Source organism: Manis javanica, chromosome 4 (assembly GCF_040802235.1).
Source record: "Manis javanica isolate MJ-LG chromosome 4, MJ_LKY, whole genome shotgun sequence".
NCBI classification, from domain to species: domain Eukaryota; kingdom Metazoa; phylum Chordata; class Mammalia; order Pholidota; family Manidae; genus Manis; species Manis javanica.
Genome location: NC_133159.1, coordinates 6740887 through 6762688, shown reverse-complemented (window position 1 = coordinate 6762688; position 21802 = coordinate 6740887). Strand labels below are relative to the sequence as shown.

Here is a 21802-nt window from a genome sequence, read left to right as displayed (position 1 = left end):
TTTGCCTGTTTGGTAAACTTGTGATGTGGGGAGTGGGGGCGGGGCAAGGTAGCTCAGAGTGGCCTGTGCTGTGAGGGTGGCTCCAGAGCCCTACATGTAGTTGAGACCTGGACACGATTATCTGGGCCCTTCCCTATGGACAAATGTAGTCACAGAGGTGGCCACCCTGTTGGCATAGCCAGCTTCCCTGGAGTTTGCCCCATGGGATCACAGGTGTGTGGGAGGGTAGGAGGGAGATTACAGATTCCTGGGCCCTGTCCCATGTGAGGCTCCACAGTCCAAGTTCCAAGGACCCACGGAGTGGGGCTAAATTCTCATGGATGAAATGTTCCGGTGCTGAGCCACCAACCCCATCATCCTTCCCACACCGTGAAGACCCACTGCGACCCACTGCAATGGTAGCGATGGGCTTCTGGGCAGTCAGGGGCTGCTGGGACACAAGGGCTCTTCTCTGGAGGGAGCAGCCTTCCAAAATCAGCCACAGGGGCCAGCTGCCTCATTCCGTGGGCCTGCACAGCCCATGCAGCCCCACCCAACTCTTTCTTTTAATTGCTTTGGGAACTTTACCCACCCCCACCCCCCCACCCCCCGCCAAAGGTGGCTTGTTCCTTTGTTCTACTTCCTGGATTTTGTGAAGTTAATACATGAACTCTCAAGAGGATGGGAAGACAAACCACAGACTAGGAGAAAATATTTACAAAAGACACATCAGTGTGTCCATATGAGATGATGGATGTTAACTAAACCTATTGTGATCATTTCACAATATATGTAAATCAGACCATCATGCTGTTCACCTTAAACCTACAGAGTGATGTATGTCAATTATTTCTCAATAAAACTGGAAAAAAAATAAGACATAGCTGATTAAGGACTATTATCCTAAATACACAGTGAACTCTTTTAAAACTGAACAAGAAACCCAGAGTAAGAAATGGGTGAAAGGCCTTGACAGATACTTCATCAGAGAAGACACGCAGATGTACCATCAGGGAAATGCAAATTAAAACAACGAGATTCCACTACATACCTATCATAGTGGCCATGGTCCAGAGCACCGACAGTATCAAATGCTGGCGAGGACGTGGAGCAACAGGAACGCTCCCTCATTGCTGGTGGGAATGCAACATGGTGCAGTCACTTAAGGAGACAGTTTGGCAGTTCTTACAAAACTAAACATACTCTTACCACATGATCCAGCAATCACACTTCTCGGTATTTACCCAAAGCTGAAAAAACCTGCACACAAATGTTTATAGCAGCTTTAATTCATAAAGCCTAAACTTGGAAGCCACCAAGATGTCCTTCAGAAGTTGAAAAACCGTGGAACCTTAGGCAATGGAATATTACTCAGGACTAAAATGAAATAAACTATCAAGCCATGAAAAGACATGGAGGAACCTTAAATGCATACTCCTGAGTTGAAAAGCCAATCAGATCAGGCTACGTGCTATATGATTCCAACAATATGACATTCTGGAAAAACCAAAACTATAGAGACTGAAGGATCAGTGGTTGCCGGGTGTTGGGGAAGGATGAAAAGGCAAAGCACGGAGAGTTCTAGAGCAATGAACTCCTCTGCATGATGGTATGATGATGGATACTTGGAAGTATCTATTTGTCCAAACCCACAGACCTCCCCAACACCAAATGTGAACCCCAATGTAAACTATGGACATTGGGTGATTATGTGCCCAAGAAGATTCATCCTAGGTAACAAATGGCCCCTCTGGTGGGGGTGTGAATAATGAAGGTCTGTGCATGCATTGGGAAGGGGGTACATGGGAAATCTCCATACCTTCCACTCACTTCTGCTAAAACCTAAAGTCTTAATGAAATTAATTAATTAAAAATACATTGACTAGCACCTAGAAATGGCATGCATCTTTTTCATATTAATTTTGCTATTAAGATGCAACATGCACAAACTTAAATAATTTAAAATAGCAGTGCCCTGTCCTGCTTCTTTGAGGTGGCCACTTTGGAGGTTTTTTAAATTCCCTTGTGTTTACCTCTGCATCTCAGAACTAGATGCTATGTGCTTATCTGTGGGAGATTGGAAGAAGCCTCTTCCTCCCATGCTGAGAAACCTTCCTGTCACCCTGCACTCCTCACTAGGTGTGGTGTGCCTCCCCGCTCCATCCTGTCTCTCCTCGTGACCCTTCAGCACCTCTTCCCTGACCTTCCCACCAGCGTCCTTGCTCTACTCAGGGAGGTCCTGCCACTTCCCCAAAGCTCAGTCTGGCCAGGTGCCCCCCACCCCCACCTGAACTGCAGAGGCTGCTGGGAGCAGTCAAAGCCCTGGCTGCTCTCAGGCCTCCCCTGACCTGGTACCTGTCCCTCCTCAGGGCCCTGGCCGCTCTTTGTATCCCAGCAAACAACACTGTTCCATGCTGGTTGTGTGTGTTTTTTCCCAATGTCAACAAGCAATTCTCTGACACCAGCTGGGCGTCCTACAATTCAATTAGATTCTGACACTGTCTGCCTGGAGATAGTGTCAGATCCCACAGGTAAAGGGCTCAGTCCCAACCGCCGCCTGCTCAGATGCCAGGTGAAAGTCCGGGTTGTCACCTGTGCTTCTGACCGACTCTCTGTAGATGGGAGGGTCTCATGACTCCCTCTGTAGGTTCAGTAATTTGCTCGATCAGCTCACAGAACTCAGAGAAACGTTTGCTTATTAGATTACCAGTTTTATAAAAGTATGTAACTCAGCAACAGCCAGACAGAAGAGATGCATAGGGCAACGTATGGGGAAAGGTATCTACGAATGCCTCCCCCCACCTGAACTTCTATGCACTCACCAACTTGGAAGCCTTCTGGACCCCATCCTTTTGGGTTTTTATGGAGGCTTCACTGCAGCAGCGTGACTGATTATATCACTGGCCATTGGTGGTTGAGTTCAATCCCACCCCTCTCCCTGGAGGCTGATGGGCGGGATGGAAAGTTCCAACCCTCTAATCATGTGGTTGGTTCCCCTAGCAACCAGCCCTATCCTTAGCTTACCTAGGACTTTTCCAAAGGTCACCTTTACTATTCTTAACACTTAGGAAATTCCGAGGAGTTTAGAATCTGGGTGCCAGGAATGAGATGAAGACAAATATATATTTATTATAAATCACAATATCACAGTGCTGTTCCATGCTGTCCCGTGCTGTTCCCCCTCCCCGAAAGCCCTCTTTTCCCCTTGTTGTCCATGTCCTGCTTCTGCCCTTTACCAGCCGACACCCAACAAGGCACCTCCCTCTGTTTCACAGCCTCCTAAGCAGACCTCTGGGATGCCACGGTGTCCACAGGGCCTGAAGTCCCAGAGGCCACTCTCCCAGCCTGTTCCTCCAGAGCCTTCTGAGTTCCTGGCACAGAGAGGGACTCTATCAGGGCCAGCCCAGCATACGCCTGGGGCTTTGGCCTTTCACATCCGAAAAGTCAGAAGCTTGGGGGAAGAGGTGAACCACTTTCCGAATGAAGCATATGGGTCCAAAAATAAAAACAAAAACCTCAGAGTCACTTATTGGAGCCAAGTCCAGGATCCAAGCTCCATGAAGAAAGGGCTTGCCTCATGGAATGGGGTCAGGACATGGTCAGTAGTAATAGCCAACATTTACCAGGTATGGGGCCGAATGACGCAGCCCTTCTCCGTGCAGAGCCTGGGTGCCTGCACTGGGCACAGGCCCAGAGAGCCGGCCGGCGCTGTCTATTGCTAAGACAAAGCCACATGTTCTTGCCAGGGTGGGGGAAAGCACTCCGAGACAGGCCCTCAGGGGCTCAGAGTGGGAGGGGCAACGTTGCCACAGTCAGGGATCTTTCTGAAGTGTGCTTAAGGCAGGGCCCTCAAAGCACGGGATCAGGCAAGGATCACAACACGGTTGCAAGTTTGTGGGCATGGTAGATGGGGATTTGGAGGTGAAGAGTTTGAGGAGTTTGGGGTATAAACCATCAGCTGATGCCTTTTCTTTGGAGAGCTGTCCAGTGTTTCTGGGAAGTTCTTGGAGTGAACAATGAGGTTATTTGTGATTTCTTTCTCTCAGGGCCAGAGTGCCCTAGGCATACAGGAGTGATGTTGGTGAGGACAGCTGTGTCTTCGTCTGTGCTATGGTAGACAAGTCGTGTCCGAGGAGGGCATCAGGAGACACAGGGGACCCCACCAACCAGGCTTGTGAGCCTCGAGACTATGGAAAGAGAGACAAGGGGGCTAATGGCAGAGCACGCGGTTGGCCTGAGGACCACAGCTCTGCCACGTACAATCACACCACTCCGGGCAAACAACTGTGACCTCTCAGTCTCGGAACATGGTGGGGAAGATGAGACCGAAATGAGCCCCAGCGCCTGGTACAGAGACTGAGCCGGAGAGCTCCGTAAAGCCGAGCTGTCCTTGTCAAGGCCCCGAGCCCTTCTCGCGTCACTCAAGAGGCCCTGGGGACTCTAACTCTGCCCCACCTCACACACTGGTCCCACCACCCTCCTTCCAGCGCCCCTGGCTCTGGCGGGGAAAAGCTAAACTTAATCTCACAGGGCAGCCGCTGTGAACAAGCCTTTGGGGAATCTCCTGACCCTTGTGTCAGAGGTGGGAGTAGACCGTCCTTGCCTCTAATCCTTTCTGCAGCTTCTCTTCTCCCTGGCAGACTGCGAATCCCCAGGTCTGCTGGGCCCATTGCATCGGGGAGAGCATCGCAAATACCATCAGAGAAAGCCTCCCTGCAGCCAGCATGTGTTCGCTCCCTGCCTCTTGCCCACCTCTTGTCTCAGCAGGCAGCGAGAGCCCAGAGTCGGGGCCAGCACTCAGTGCTGTCTGCATTCGGCTGAGCAGCACCCACCTGAGCGACGAGAAGACCCCTGAGAACACTGCCGGGCTGGGGGTGAGTCTGCCCTGACAGGGCACAGAGGCAGGAGGCCTTGGGGCTGGCTGGTCAGGGAGGAATTGATGCCACATTCAGGAAAATCACAGAGCAACGCTTCTTGCTTTCAGGAACTGGAACCACCTGGGGTTCTGGTTAAAATGCAGGTCCTGGCTGAGCAAGTCTGGGGCAGATCCCTCCCCAGTCCACTCGCCCCTTCCCCCTGGCAGCCGGCAGCCTGCTTTCTGTCTCTATGGATTCACCTATTCTGGATTTCTCTTGTAAGCAGAATCACACTCTCTATGACCTTTTTATGCCTGGCTCCTTTCACTTAGCATAATGTTTATGAGGTTAATGTAGCAGGTATCAATACTTCATTCCTTTTTATAGCTGCATAATCCGTTGTGTGTATATATCACTATTTGTTTATCCATTCACCCATCGATGGACATTTGGGCTGTTTCCACCTTCTGGCTGTTGTAAATAGTGTTGCTGTGTAGGTGTGTGTGTGTGTATATATATATATATATATATATATATATATATATATATATATATATATATATATTTGCTTGCATACCTGTCTTTAATTCTCTCGGGTATATACCTAGGACTAGAATTGTTGGGTTTACCTTTTTGAGGAACCATCAAATTGTGTTTCACAGTGGCTGCACCACTTCACATTCTCACCAGCAATACACAAGGGTTCCACTTTCTCCACATTGTTGCCTACAGTGTGGATGAACCTTGACGACATCATGCTCAGTGAAATCAGTCAGTCACAAAAAGACAAATACTGTGGGATTCCACTTCATAAAGTGACTACAGTATCCAAATTCATAGAAACCGAAAGTAGATTGCTAGAGCTGGGGGCGGGGGGCAGAAATGGGGAGTCGTTTAATGGATATTAGGCCTTAGTTTCACAAGATGAGAAAGTTCTGGAGATGGCTTGCCCAAGTAAATATACTAAACGCCACTGAACTGTACATTTTAAAATGGTAAATTTTGTTGTGTTTTTTACCATAGTTGAAAAAAAAAGGCTTATCTATCCAGGGTAATATGCAACCAATAGAAGCCACCTAGGTCCCTAAGGAGCCTTGTGACCCTTAGAATGGTTTTCCTGCGTTCTGTCCGTGATTCCGGAGGGGCACACCCTTTCCTGCATGTGCACATGGATAGCAAGGTCAAATTCTGTTCTTGGTAAGAAAATAGAGGAACCTCATGTCTCTGCAGTCTACTCACCAGGTGTTCTGGCCAGATCAGTAACCTACCCACCTTGGGGGCAACTGATAGAATCTTGGACCAGATTCAATAATGGCAGAGCACGCGGTTGGCCTGAGGACCAGACACATCTTCTTCCTCCTCCTTCACGCCGCAGAGTTGGGATCCGATGGTCTGGGTGGGGTGTGTTGGCCTCACTGGGCCCGGGGCTTGGGGAGTCTCGTGTCAGCAGATTGGACATCTGGCTCCTCCCTTCCCCGTGTAGGGCGCTGCATCCCGTGGGATGTGGTAATTACTCCTTCCTTGCCTAACCTGGAGCGGGGATGACTCAACTCCGTTCCAGCCTTCCTGCCCCTCCCTCCAGTCAGGCAATCTGCGGATGCCCTGAACCTTGGCAGCAGCCCCCTTTTGTACTTTCTGAGGCACCTGTGGGCATTTCTGCTATGACACGTCACGCACCTTCCTAAAGAAACCCACATTCTACCATGTGGCACACAAAAATAATAGGACGTAAAGAAGAAATTCAGACTGCCAACAGGCACATGAAAAGATGCTCCACGTTACTAATTATCAGGGAAATGCAAATTAAAGCCACAGTGAGATATCCCCTCACACCAGTTAGGATGGCCAACATAGAAAAGACTAGGAATAACAAATGCTGGCGAGGATGCGGAGAAAGGGGAACCCTCCTGCACTGCTGGTGGGAATGTAAATTAGTTCAATCATTGTGGAAAGCAGTATGGAGATTCCTCAAAAACTCAAAATAGAAATACCATTTGACCCAGGAATTCCACTCCTAGGAATTTACCCTAAGAATGTAGGATCCCAGTTTGAAAAAGACATATGCACCCCTATGTTTATCGCAGCACTATTTACAATAGCCAAGATATGGAAGCAACCTGAGTGTCCATCAGTAGATGAATGGATAAAGAAGATGTGGTACATACACACAATGGAATATTATTCAGCCATAAGAGAAAAACAAATCCTACCATTTGCAACAACATGGATGGAGCTAGAGGGTATTATGCTCAGTGAAATAAGTCAGGTGGAGAAAGACAAGTACCAAATGATTTCATTCATCTATGGAACATAAGAACAAAGAACTGAAGGAACAAAACAGCAGCAGACTCACAGAACCCAAGAATGAACTGAAAGTTGTCAAAGGGAAAGGGACTGGGGAGGGTGGGTGGGAAGGGAAGGGTAAGGGGGAATAAGGGGCATTACAATTAGCACACATAACGTAGGGAGGGGCATGGGTAAGGCAGTATAACACAGAGAAGACAAGTAGTGATTCTATAGCATCTTACTACACTGACGGACAGTGACTGTAATGGGGTATGTGGTGGGGAAATCTAGTAATGGGGGGAATCTAGTAACCACAATGTTGCCCATGTGATTTTATATTAATAATACCAAAATTTTAAAAATTAATTAATTTTTAAAATGTAAAAAATAATACAGACTACACACTCCCTGTTTGCAAACAAATATGAATAATAAAATTTCAACTTGTTTGAAAAAATAATAATAATAATAGGGGGTAAGAGAAAAAGAGGACTGTTGCAGACATGCGAACCCCATGAAAACTTTTTAGCCTGAAAACCAAATGCAGTCCTGGTGAAAAGGGAAGGCGGGGTGAATCTCCCCCCAGGGTTCACACCTGAGGTGCAGGGCTTCGCCCTTTGTTTCCGAAGACGGGGGGCTTTTCTGGCTGCTCATATTCAACTGAGAGCCTTTCCATCAAAATTTACAATCTGACTTAGGCCATAGTCAATTAAAACAAACAAATACATAGACATACAAAATGTCTTCACAGCTTCTCTTCCCGTTTTCTGTCCCAACAGACTTGGCAGGCAGATGCTTGATGGTTATGTCAGTGGGAATTAGGCTGGGCAGCAAGTGACAGGAAATGAAACAGATGAGGATTTTTCTTTCATGTTAGGTCCATGGGAGGGATGGGGCGGGAATAGAACTTCGATGGTAAGTGACCTACACATCTTCCCGCATGCTGCTCTGTCCCTCAACCTCATGGTCCAAGCTGGTGGCAGCCATATTCCAGGCAGCAGGAAGGAGAGAAGGGCAAAGAAGAGAGTGAGGTTCCTGGCGGCCACCGCATGACACCTGTGCATACGGAACTTGGTATGTCTGCGCCAGCTGCAACAGTGGTGGGGAAATGCAGTCTTTATTTGGGGCAGCCACAGGTCCTGCTCCAATTCCACTGAAGAGGGACTGAGCAAGTGATCTGGGGATGGGATGGGAGAGCCCCAGCAGTCTGTACAATACAGGCCCATGGCAAAACTTTAAAATCCCAGAACATTCTTAGCAGAGGGAAAACCAGCAGTGACCTGAAGTCCTGCTATCGTTGTCTGGTCCCAGAACAGCCCCCAGCTTTTCCAGCCTGCTTTGCCGTGCTAAGTCAACCGTGACCTAGCAATTTCTTGATGTCAGCGCCCTCACTTCTACCACAGGGCCTTGACACATACTGTCCCCCCCGTCTGGAAGGCTCCCTTTGCCACCCCATCTCCACTGCCTTTGCCTAGTAAACTCTTTTATCCTCCCTTCTCATCTCAGCAGCTCAAACTCGCTTTTTTAGGGAAGCCTTCCCTGCCCCCTATCTTTAAGAGCCCCTTTTGTAGTTGTGAATTCATCAGTGTGCTTCACTAAATTCTGTTTCCTCAGCAGTCTGAGCTGCATGAGGCCAAAAGTACATTTATTCCTGCCCCTTCTTATATCCTAGTATAGTAGCAGGCTTGGTACTTATAAAGGTAAACATATGCTAGGATTAAAACCACCCATAATCTCATATCCCAGAGTAATCACTGTGCTCCGATTCTGGTTAAGCCTTGCAAAACCGTGTGCTAGCATGTTTACATTTTGTGTTTGCAGGAACAATTTGGGAAATGAGATCTGGGACCCAAATCTTCACATAGAATCCTTGGCAGACATTTTCTCCATTGCGAGAGGTTAGAGAGGCCCTCTGAGAAGAAGGAACACTGGCTTTGTCCCTCCGTGATCAAATCCTAATGTAATTTCCCTGTAATGACTCAAACTGTAAGGAAGGTGGAGAAGAGAAGGTGAGGAAAGCCTGGCCAGTCCCCAGGAGTGACCCTGCAACTAACTGTCCAGTTTCCCTTTACTTTAAAAGGGACTCTCTGGCTCTCCTCAGAGGTGGTTTCAAAACATAAGTCAGTTTCTTGGAATTATTAGCACTTATCCCTGCACGTGCCTCAGCCTGGTATCTGCCCTGAGCTGAAAGGTCGTCAGGCTAATTAGTGTTGTTTATTAGTGTCATTTTAAACCCTAAGGCAAACGCAGGCTTTAGTTGGCAGGTCCCCTTTCTAGTCCTGACAGGGCGGGGACAAAGCTGTGGGGACAGCAAGGCCCAGTGGGTGGGAATCTGAGGCCCCCTCCCCTTTCCAGCTCTGGCGGGCAGTAAATAAACATGAAAGTTCACGGAACCAAAAGACCACTTGTGTTGAGTGAGCCCAGGCCACACACCTCAGGTCAGCCTGAGGCTGGGACTTGGAAGGACCCCAGAGAGGGACAGTCCCCAGGTCCGAGGGGTGGGCTATTCCCCCATCTGAGACCCCAATTCTCAGGAGCCCAGGGACCCCCAGTGGGCCTGAGGGCAGCCTGAGACCCAGCGGCTACTGTTGCTGGCTCAGGAGCAGGAAGGACCCAGCAGGGGACAGCGAGGACATGAGTAGGGACAGTATCCCCGGCTTTGGGCCCATTTCCAACTGTTCTAGGCCCTTCTGGAACCTGCGGGGGGGAGCCTTGGATCCTACAGGACTAATGGTGGCTGGGCCGGGGAGCTGCACGTCACTGGGCCCACAGGCCCACCGCATATCCTGCACCCCACCGCCCATATGCAAGCCCCTCCTTCCTTCTTTACATCCACCAAGGAGGCGTTGGTGACCTCATGGTCATGTCTGCGATGCCCTGGGACCTACAGGAGCCAGGGAGGGCGGCCTCTCTTTGCAGAGCACCCCCTACAGGTGGGGAAGTCAAGACGGAGTGGGCGTGTCCACAGTGCGGTGCCCCCCCTGCTTCACAGGGGCAGCTGGAGGCCTGGGCCTGACAGTGAGCAAAGATTGCAAACTTCGGACATTTCCTTTTGCTTGCACAACCTGCACCCTTTCCATCATTTCCCAGTAGTTGATTTTCCCCCCAACTAAAGTGCATTTTCTTTGGAAACGTTTTCAATGCTCTGAAATAACTGGAATCCTCTCATCTTGCCAAACCTTAGTTGGAAATCATTAAATTAGGGCTGTGACACGGAAAGGACAAGAAATGAAGTTGGTGAAAGGAAATGGCCAGTCCTCCCTTGTGATCAGACACAGGGACCCCCCAACACACGCACGCAGAGGCCATCCCCTCTGCGGTCCCCTCACTGTGCCCCACACCGTCACAATTTCCCAGCCTGCTGCTGGTGCCAGGAATGGGGCCCCACACATGGTGGGCTCCCCATTAACTGGTTATTTGAAGGTGAATGAAGGGAAGGAATGACCGAATCAACCGGATTTGTACCACTGCAAATAAAACAAAGAGCTGTCCCATAAAGATGAAAGCCTGCAGACCCTGTGGGCCTTTGCTCTGGATTCTGGCCACTTGACCTGGTGCCCCATGGCAGCCACATGCATGCTGAGCACAGGGTGCCGGTGGTGGCCTGGCGGGTGTGGAGGGCCCACACCAGCAGTGGTGACTCACTTTTCCTGCCCTGCAGATAAAGGAATTTGAAATATTTACTGTCTTTACAGTAGTGTTGGTTACACAGAAAATAACTTGGAGTTTCTTAAAAAGGAAAATAAGAAACTCGCTAAGAAAATGTTGCATGGTTACTTGGGCAAATGCTGACTGTCCAGTAGAGAGCCTCGGCTGCAGGCTTCCTGGCAGGAGCCACTTCCGAGAAGCTTGGAATAACCCTGTCCTTTGCCCCTGAATTATCTGGGGTGGTAAAGGGCCCATGGCTTTCTATGGGTTTGTGACAAAAATAACCCTTCCAGTCACTCACCACAAGCCTGATCAGGGTGGAAACATCTCAGACTGTCCCAATCAGGAAGGCGGGGGGCTGCCATGCTGGGGTGCCTGCTTGCTGAGCTAAGCCCCAGACATTTAATTAACGGAAGTGAAAGGAAGACAAACCTCTGGGCTCCTGAAAGGGTTATTGTGCCCTAGACTTGCCATAAAAATTCTATTGGCTGTTCCCTGGCGTGGCCAAAGAATAGCAGAATGCCTGCCTCTCTCTCCATTCTGTGCACTTGTCAGAGCTGAACGGAGGTAAGGCGCGCTCTGCGCTTCCCGAGCCAAGATGGAGCAGCAGGACGCAATCAGACAGGAAGGCGTAAGTGTGCTGCTGCCGTGCCTTCAGAGTCCCTGCACCGAGGAGGTGCATAATGACAGGAAGATATGAGTTTGCTGACACTTTTAAGAAACTTGCATTTTACTCATCTCAACAGCATTCATTAGCTTATAGTTATGGGAGGAGAGGCACCTAACTGTGTTCATTAGTATTTGTTCCATCATGGATGTGAGACTGGCCATAGCCAGGTTGGGAATGTGCGTTGCAGCCATGGATTAAAAGCAGTTTTGGGAGGCAGACCTACCTGAGTTTCATTCCTGTTCCATCCTGTTCTTGCTGTGGGGACCTGGCAAGTTATTTAAATGCTCCACACCTCAGTTTTCTCATCTATAAAATGGGACTAATAACCACACCGCCTCGTAGGGCTGCTGGGACAATTAAATGAGATAATGCATGTAAGTTGCCTGGCACATAGTGAGGCCCCCATAGATGTTATCACTTTTGAGCACCCTTTAGAGCAGGGCACTGTTGACATTTGGGGCCAGAGGGTCCTTTGCTGTGTGGATGCTGGCCTGTGCGTTGTAGGAGCTCAGTGGCCCGCCTGGTCTCTCCTCACTGGATGCCAGTGAGCCTTTCGTCCCAATGAGAACTGAAGCATTAGCCATTACCAAGTACCCCCACATGGATCTTGTTTGACCTCACAATAACTAAGAAAGTCTTAGATAAGTCAAGTGTTATACCCTCTATTTTATAAAAAAGGAACTGTGAGGTTACAAGGTCTTAGGGGTTTTGGGGTCCAGCGAGGCCCTGATCTGGTCTATATCCCCTCTTCAAAGAGAAATGGTCCATCCAGCTGTGTCCCCCAGGTGTGGCTGCAGAACGGACATGCCCCTGCATGGTGGGCCCTAAAAACAAGCAATAGGTTTGGAAAGGAAATGATTTAAATGGTCACCTGCAAAAGGTATGGGTTGAGCACACTGCCTGCCCCCTCAGTTCTCTGCTGAAGGAAGCCTCCTGCAGGGGCCCTGGGGCTAAGGCAGCTCCTTCAGCCACCTGAGGGCAGACACGCCTTCTTGGACAAAGGCCAGAGCCCTTGCTGGGCTTCCCGCAGGCACCAAAAGAAGACTGGTGCTATGGTGGCTGCTGGTAAGGCTTACAAAAATCATTAAGTGACCCCGAGGAGGGATTTGGGAGGCAAGGAGATGTAGAGGGGCCAGCACGGTCTGCTGAGAGCCGGAGCTGGGCTGGCAGAGGAAGGGGCCAGCTCTCGGTCCCCGCGTGGCTGCGTGACTGTGACCTCAATGGCTTTTGGGTTCTTCATCTGTTAAGAGAAAAAGACCAGAATCTGTCCAGTGTGTATCAAGGACTACCTGACAGCAAAAACGGACTCTTGGCCTGAGAGGAAAAAAATAAGGGTGCAAAAAGATGCCAAAGCTCCCTGGGAAATGCAGACATATTTGCTGTTTTTGCTGGTGCCCCCCCCTCCCCCCACTGACGCCTTCCCCTCTGGGCTGGTCCCTTACTGTTGATAATGACAGTAAATGCGACTGTAACACCTAATGAAGCCAGGTGTGGTTCCACGCATTTTCCGTGCATGAACTCATTCATTCCTTGCATCAATCCTGTGAGGGACAATTGTAGGTTCGTTGAACCCATTGCACAGGCAAAGGAACCCAGATGCAGAGTTCAGTAACTGGCCCAAGGCCACACAGCCTGCAGCTGGAAAAGCGGGATTCCACCCCACGTCATAGGCTGTGGCGACGTGCTCCAAACCACCACAGCCAGAGACTGGCATCTCCAGCTCGAAAATACTAGGAGGTTTCTGTCTCCTCTCTCCCCCCACCTAAAGCTCACTTTCTGTTGGTGAAACTTTGAGTTCAATAGACTGATAAAGTGACTTGAAGTGTTAGTGATTCATAGGAACTAATTTTCCCGGAGATGCTTGCCTTCTGAATGGCGATCCGGGCTAGTTAGAGTCTTAGGCTGAGAGTGCCTCTGCCACACGGAGATGGAAGGCGGAGGGAGACACACGCCCGGGGGAGATGGTTTGGAAGGGGCGTCCTTCCCGGCGCCCTCACACCCCCCAGGAGGCCCGCCCCAAAGCTGGTTGTTTTCCTCCAGTCTCAGAGTGCCCACAGCCTTGTGAGAACAAGGAGCCAGTTGGCTGTGGGCACAATGGGCGTGGTTCCTGGTTTCTCCCAAAGCACAGCTCAGAGTTGGGGCACCCCTTGGGTCCGAGAACCTCCTCCCATTCATGGCTCAAGGCCCCTGGGCCACTTGTCATTTTAATAACTCACGGGAGACCTGGAAATCCTTTTTGACCCCTTCCTTTTCCCTGTGCCTAATCCAGCCCAGTACCAAATCTGCTTTTTTTCTCTCCTGAAAAAAAAAAAAGAAGCTTTTAGCTTTATACCTAGCTTTTACATGCCTTTTAAAAATATAATAACCTTTACTGAGAATATAACTCACAGACCATCCGATCCACCCATTTAAAGTAGACAATGCAGTGTATATTCCCAGAGCTATGCAACCTTCACCCCAATCAGCTTGGGGGCACTTTCATTCCCCTGGAAGGAAACCCCGTACCTGCCGGCCGCAGCTCCGACTTTCTTCCCGGCGTCCGCAAACCGCTCATCTACCTTTGTCTCCGCGCATTTGTCTGCTCTGGACATTTCACCTGGAATCAGGCAATTGGTGGTCTTTCGCGACTGGCTAAGCTTTCACTTAGCATGTTTTCAAGGTTCCTCCACATGTAGCTTCTTTCAGTGCCCCATTTCTTTTTATGGTCAAATAATAATTCATCGTATGGATGGACCACATTTGTTCATCCATGCATCAGCTGGTGGACATTTGGGCTGTTTCTGCATTTGAGTTGTTGTTAATAATGTCATTGTGAACATTTGTGTCCACGTTCTTGTGTGAAACATGTTTTCATTTCTCTTGACTATATACCTAGGAGTGGGATAGCTGGGTCTTATGTTTCCTTTGGGAGGAATTTGCCCAACTGCTTTCAAAGTGACTGCACCATATTGCATTCTTGCCAGCAACGTAAGAGGGTTCCAGTTTTCTCCTTGCTAACACTTATTATCTGACTTGTGATATGTATTTTTTTTTTATGTCTGTCTTTCTCATTGGACCCTTGTCATTCAGAGGGCTGCTGTTTTCCTCATGAAACTGTAGAATGGTGCCCGGACTACAGTCAGTTGTCAGTCAGTATTTATTTGTTTGGTGAATGAAAGTATTTGGACCAGTATGGTTAGCGCGAACCTACCCAGAATGTCTCTGCTCATTCCGCAAAGGGTAAATCTTGATTTCTGTGGGTCCATAGAATGTTCTGTGGCTGGATTTCAGGGAGGGAGCTGAAGAATAGAAGTTGAATTGTGCACTCTATGCTTAGAGACCCGACAGCCAGAGGTCCCATAAAAGCAGGTGGCTGGTCATCCATGCTCCCTGGCAGAGTCCCCGTCTGGGGCATGAGTTGCTGGAACACCAGCTCGCTCCCCAGCTGAGCTTTGCTAAGGACATCAAACCTGAGGACCTCAAAACAGAGAGTGGTCAGGGGCTGTACCTGGCAGTGGGAGTGGAGCCTGCTGCTTTTGGCGTTAATCATTTACTGGGAAGAGAATTAGAAGAGGCGACATTTTTATCAATATTTTCTTCACTGTCTCTTCTCCTCCCTCCTACCCTTCCTCCCTTCCACAAAATCAAGCAGTAGAACAGCTGTAGTGGAGGGACCTCTGCCTTGTCCTCCACTGTATCCCCAGCACTTAGAACAATGCTGGGCTCACAGTGCAGCCTCAGTGTGTTGAATGAATGAGTGAGTGAATGAATGAATCAATACCCAGAGCACTTCAGGTGCGTGGTGAGCTAAGTGGGCCCTCTCCTGCATCTCGGGGTGTGGGGGGTGCCTACTTGCATATCACCTGCCTTTTGAAAACACGAGGAGGGGGAGCAGCAGCCCCTGGACCCGCTTCCCTCCTGGGCACCATCACCCGCCCAGCTCCCCTTGTGTCACCCACCCCCAGTGCTGGCCCAGGAACGGTGGGCGTGGAGGAGAGACTCAGGCCCAGAGCCCACCGCTCCTGGCAGGCTGCCTTGGCTGAAGCCCTTTTCTTCCTTAGCAGAAATCTGCTGCTGTGTTAGCCGTTCATTTGTTCCTTTGGTGGGCGGAGAAGGGTGATGTTTTCCTGGTGGGCTTGCCCCTGGCCAGGGTCCCCCAGGTCCTGCTCCTGCTCTGCGGAGGCGGACTTCCGTCCTCTCTGGGGCACAAAGAGGCAGGAGTGGCCACCGTTTCTCTGCCTGTCCTGCTCCTCACTTACCTCTAGAGGTAGTCAGCCTCTAGATTAGGTGGCGTGTAGCCCAGAGGGCGCCACAGGCCCTCAGCTGGCCACTGGAGGGACATGTGTGCCGTGGACAGGGGTCCTCCATCAGAGCCGTGGATGAAGGTGATCAACGGCAGGTGGCTTCAGAGAGCCACGCGCAGGCCGCCCTGGCCGGCAGATTCCCCTGCATGCTGGACGCTCTCCTTAATCTTTGCAATGACTCTGAGGGAGTGTTGCTATCCTCATTTTGAAGATGAGGAAACTGAAGATCAGAGAAGTTAAGCTACAAAGTGGCAGTGAGCAAATTAAAGATGTGATTTGTAGATTCTAGAAGCAATGCTCTTCCTGCTTCTATGTTTCTCCTGTTTCTCATTACTTCACTTATGAATTCCCTCCTCAGTAAAGGTGCTTGAGTGTCCAGTCTCCCTCCTCGTGTGTCAAGGGGAGATATTACAGATGTGTGTGTTTAAGAGTCCCTAGAAATCTGTATTTAAATATTTTCCCCTGCGCCTCCTGCCAGTTACAGCAGGTCTGGGGCCTAAAGGGGATTAATCAGTGGCCCTAAATAAATAATTTTAAATGCCCTTATTTTTTCTTCTTTGCATTTGGGGGAGTTTTGTGTTTAAGGCTGTGCTTGAGTGCATTTGCCACAGGGCACATATGTAGCCACGTGGCAGGAATGTCACAGAAGCAGTTCAGACATTAGATGGAGCGTTGGAGTGGGTGACCCTTCAGTGTCTTTCTGACCCAGTGGTTCGCAACCAGGGGCAGTTCCCCTCCTTCCACGGGGGGCGTTTAGCAATGTCTGGAGACGTCTGGGTCGTCACAGTTGCAGGGAGGATGTTCCTATAGTGCGCACAGGACAGCTCCCCATAACCCAGGAGAGTCCTGCTCCAGGTGAGACAAGCTGCTTCCCCCCCGAGCTAGAGGGTGGGTTTCAATACAGGGAGCAGTTGAGAGACTACAAATGATCAGATTCCTGTATTTGCACAACACCTTGAAGGAAATTCGATTTCCCTTAAACCCCACACTGACCCAAGCCTGACCTCCCCTCCCGCAGAAGCTGACACCCGTGCTCGCCCTAGCAACCCTGATAGCTGCGTTTGGGTCATCCTTCCAGTACGGGTACAATGTGGCTGTAATTAACTCCCCAGCTGAGGTAGGTCACTGTGGTGAGTGGGACATAGCCCCCAGGAAACAGGGGGCACCTGGATGTGGCCCTGGGGTGGGACGGCTCACACACTGAGGAAGGGCAGGGAACACCCACAGGACAGGGGACTTGCAGGCACAGAGACACAGGGGTGAATCGGGTCCACAGGGTCCAGCTTCTCCTGGAGAACTGGGCCTGGCTGGACACAGGGTGGGCTGCCTCTGGGAGCCGGGGGCTCCGGCCTTCTGCAGTCCTGCAATCTGTGGGGGGTCTGAGGGGCAGGGCCCACCCAGCAGACTGGAAGGCTGGAGTTATTGCTTTCTGGTGTTAGAAACGCCCCGGGCTGCCTGCCTCTCAGGAGTATCCCAGGCCTCCCCACAGGGGCCCCCTGCTAACTGCTGGGCATACAGCTTGTCCCTCCCGCCTGTCTTCCCCTTAATAACGCTGGGCACCCCATTGAGGGCCTAACAGCTGACATGGTTCTTCCTGCAAAATCAGGCCAAATCATTTTGGTGTTCTATTTTGCTCTGTTCTGCAGCTCATGAAGGATTTTTATAATGAGACCTACTCTTCTCGAACCCATGAGTACTTGAGCGAGTTCTCCTTAACATGGCTGTGGTCTCTTTCCGTGTCCATGTTCCCCTTCGGAGGCTTCCTCGGATCCCTCATGGTCGGGCCCTTGGTGAATAGACTTGGCAGGTAAGGGAAGGTGAATCTTCAGCTCCCTGAACCTCATAGAGACCCCATCAGAGTTTAAGACCCAGACCTAAAGCTGAAACCATTATTGTAAAGCTGGTGGTAACCTCTGTGATGATGTCTGTTTTCTAATGTGAAGACCAGGCACTGACTGACCGTTTGGGGATGCAGGCAGGGTCTGGGGTCTAGAGGTGGGGGTGACAAGTTTCAGGCTCTAGGCAGACATGGAAGGAGCCAGGTGTGCTTCCAAGAGGAGGGCCAGTCCCGCCCTCTCTGCTCTCTTGCCTTGACAGTTTCCTCACCGAAAACAAAAACAAGTTCTCTTTGCTTCATGACATCACTCCCAGTGCAGATCATAGCATGGCGTCCTTGACCTCTGCCTCCTAACGAGCTAACTGCTCTTCTAACTTGGGATCAAGTAATATGCAAAATTTAGCCCAAGTTAAATGCCTGTAAAACTCAGAAGAGGTGGAGATGAATGGCAGGCACTTCCGTGTGAAACTGTGTGAGGCCCCAGTGCAACTCTCAATGTGAGTGTCATGAGCATCAAGGGCAATTCTCGAAGCATTAGAAATTCTTTATTTGTTTCCCAAAAGGTCCTTAAGACATCACACTACCCCGGTGAGTTCCACAGGCATGTGGAATCTTGAATCCTTGTTATGAACAGGATTCAAGAGCCTCTCCTCCAGGGCCTTCCCTCTGAGGTCGAGCAGAATGAGGTCAAGTCCCTGTTCTCAGCCACAGTCGTAGTTAGCTCCGGAGTCAAGGCCAGAACCGGTCCTTGATTCCTTCTCCAGTACTTTTTTTTTAAAAGAGTCTGCGAATAGAAAGATACAGCCTCTGGTCTGGGATCTAAGATCCTAAGGTCTTCCTGGGAGATGGGTGTTGAACTCACAGTCTTCCCTGGGGACCCCCAGGGGGCAGGACATCAGTGAAGTCATGGTCAGATCTGCAGGACGCGTCTCCTTGAGCGAAGGACTTTGCCATCTGGTCCACAGATGGAGCTGACAGTTGCTTGTCCAACTGTCTCCTTGAGGATGTGATAAATGCTATTCATTGGTTTGTGGTCAAGGACTTGAAGGTGTTGGTTAAATAACAGCAGCAACTAACAATTTATTGAGGGCTTCCTATGTGTCAGGCTCTGTCCTGGGTGCCTTTAGGGTTATCAATTCCTCTGATCCTTACAAAAGCTCCATCTCTTTTCAAAGGTGGGAAAATGAGGCAGAGAGAGAGAGAGAGAGAGAGAGAGAGAGAGAGAGAGAGAGAGAGAGGCTGTAACTTACCCAAAATTGCACAGCTAGGAGGAAATTTCACTTCTGGGCATATCCAAGTAACCTCCATACTGTACTCTGTCTGATACAAGCTGGTGAATGTCTTCTCAATCCGCTGCTTTATTTTTTGATCATACACCTAGTATCTTTTTTATACAAAATTTTTTAATGTTCAAGGGGCCAAATTTAACTGTCATTTATGATGTTTGCTTTTTTGTGTCCTAAGACAGCCTTCCCTACCATAAGTAGAAAAGTCGTAACGATAGCTTTCTGTAATTTAAAAAGTAATTTTACAATTTCGCTTTTCCCAGCTCGATCTGGATGTTTATTTTACATAAGGTCAGTAGTGAGAGAAAGCTAATTTTGTTGTCTTGTTTTTTTTTCATGTGATAAGTCAATTGCTTTCAAATCTATCTTACTTATGTTCCTTTACTCTTCTGTGTTAGCTTTTAAATCAGTTTATCGAAATCCCTGAAAAAGGATCCTGCTTGGAATTGCTTTGGATTTATAATTTAATTTGAGGAAAACTGACTTCCTCACACCGTTGAATCCTCCCCTTCACGAGCAAGCTGGGGCTAAACTTGTCTACCCCGAAACTCACTGTGGTTCCTCGCTTAAGATGGCATGTCTTTCTCATCAGTTCTGGAAAATTTTCAGCCATCATTTCTACAAATATTGTCTCCTCTATTTTCTATATTCTTTCTTCTAGAACTCCAAGGAGTCCTTCCACGTCTTTGTTGCCCTACTGACTTCCCCCTGAGCTGTGGTCCTTTCCATTTGCTCCCACAGGGAATGTTCCCAACCAGGCTGGGCACTTGATCCATATCCATCTTAGGTCACGGAGAGCTTAGAACAACAGCAAAGCCCACTGCTGTCCCCGAGGAGACGCTTGACGGACACTTGCTGCATGGACAAGGGCTCCTCAGAGCAAACTAATCGGCTTTCTGTCCTCTGCAGAAAGGGGACCCTGCTGTTCAACAACATCTTCTCCATAGTGCCTGCGATCTTAATGGGGTGCAGTGATGTCGCCAGGTCGTTCGAGATGATCATTGTGTCCAGACTTTTGGTGGGAATTTGTGCAGGTGAGCAATGCCTCACTGGGCTTCTGCTCTGTACTGTGGGGTGAGTGAGGGCAAGGGAGAAGGAGCCTGGGGCCTGAAGTTGGGGTCACTGGCACCTGCAAATTCCAGCCATTTCTGTGCCTCTGCCCAGATGGATGCTTGAGCCCCCACATTAGTTTCAAATGTGGTTGGCAGGCAGATCTTCACTGCTGACGTTTCCTGCAAAGAAAGCTGCTCTTGGGCAGACAAACACGGAATCTTGGGTTCGGAAGGGTCCCTCTGGTGAAGCACTTTATCTCAGTGTTTTCTAAACTGCTGGTCAGGATGGTTAGTGGGTGAGGACTTCCGTTTAGTAAGCAGCATTTTCTTTTTTATGTAGACTGTCACACTCAGTAAAAGTAAGGACTGTCCTTTGAAACTTTCATTTCGGTTATTTACCTGTATAGTATGTGAGAATCAGGGTGTAATGGAGCATGTCTTTATTTTCTACTGCGGGTTGTGGTCAAAAAAGCTTGAGAAACAATCGGATATACAACTCCCTCCCCCAGAAAGACATCAATGATAACAAACTCCCGGCTTTCCTAGGGGCAAAGGGCGTGCTGTGGATTCTGCATCACTTAGTCCTTCAAGGCCCACCTGCCTTGAGGAGGGTAATGACTCCCTGAAGAGTCTCAGCTCATCAGCTGGGCAGCTGGTCTGCAGACCCGCCAGAGCTATGCTGCTTCAGACTGAAGAGAGGAGGTTAAAGCCGTGCCTGTGGCCTCCTGCCAAGTTGGCATTCTTCCGTAGGCAGTATTTCCCAGAGCCGGTCAGTGAGCAAGATGCCCAGGTGTTAAGTGAGGAGGCGCCCACTTTCAGGGCCATGCACCTTCAGAGTGAGCACCCCCAGCAATGCTGCAGCCTGGGCTCCTGACCTGCTCCCTGCCACTCCACCCTCGTGTTGCCAAGCCACTTACCTTCTCCTTCCACACACAGGGATGGGGACCCGAGGATGACTTGGCTGAGCAAAACCCTCAGCTGGAGTTAACTGAAAATAGGGAGACGTCAAGGAGCCTGGGGCTCGGGGGAATGGCGAGCAATTGCAGGGCTGGGACATAAAGGACCCCAAGATTCCAGCAGACAGAAGAGGGCATATAAGGAGAGAGTGACGGGCCCTGGGACAGCCCGAACTCCTTGCTTGCTTTCCCTGAGAGTGCCTGGAAGGAGCTGCTGTCCTGGCTGACCCGGGGGGCCCTGGGCCCTACGCCTACCTTGCAGGGCTCAGCTTTATGAAAAATAGGTGGTTCCTAAAAGTTGTCAGCAGTGAGCCAGTGCTGCCCCTGCTGATACCTGATACCTTGGAGGTGCTCCCACAGAGAAGGATGACAGTAGATAGCAAAGCACGGTTCCAAAGCCCAACCTCCACTCTTAAAGAAGAGTTATTTTCAGTCACCTATTCTCAAACTTTTCAACCTCAGGACACTCTAAATTATTGAGGACTCCAAAGAGCTTGTGCTCACATGGGCTCTGTTGATCCATATTTACCATATTAGAAATTACAACCAAGAACTGATTGATTCATTTAAAAATAGCAATAATAAGTCCACTACATATCTTTATGAATATGACTGTATTTTCTAAAAAAAATTTTTTTTTTAAAGTGAGAAGAGGGGCATTGCTTTACATTTTTTGCAAATGTCTTTAATGTCTGGCTTTGTGGAAGACACTGGGTTCTGAAACCTACTGCTGGCTTCTGTCATTTATACTCCGCCATGTGCTCCTGACAACACAAGAATGAAAAGAGCACATGACATCTCAGATTGTTCTGAAACTAGCTCTGACCTCACAGACCCCCTGAAAGGGTGGGAGGCACTTCCTGGGCCCTCAGGTCATACTTGGGCAACCCCAGCAGAAGCATAATCCATTGGCAGTTCATTCTCTCACAGGGAAGTGTGTGATCCAGCA

General features: G+C 49.5%; 1 protein-coding gene across 1 annotated transcript in view; it reads left to right on the top strand.

The window, feature by feature from the left end:
- The first annotated feature begins 11109 nt into the window (after positions 1–11109).
- The window catches only part of LOC108387697 (solute carrier family 2, facilitated glucose transporter member 5), a 33020-nt gene continuing 22327 nt past the window's right edge, over positions 11110–21802 (top strand). The window contains exons 1-4 of the mRNA XM_036999568.2: positions 11110–11400; positions 16741–16839; positions 17369–17529; positions 19755–19879. Coding sequence (XP_036855463.2) covers positions 11368–11400; positions 16741–16839; positions 17369–17529; positions 19755–19879 — 418 coding nt within the window. The 5' untranslated portion in view covers positions 11110–11367. The remainder of the gene's footprint in view (positions 11401–16740; positions 16840–17368; positions 17530–19754; positions 19880–21802) is intronic.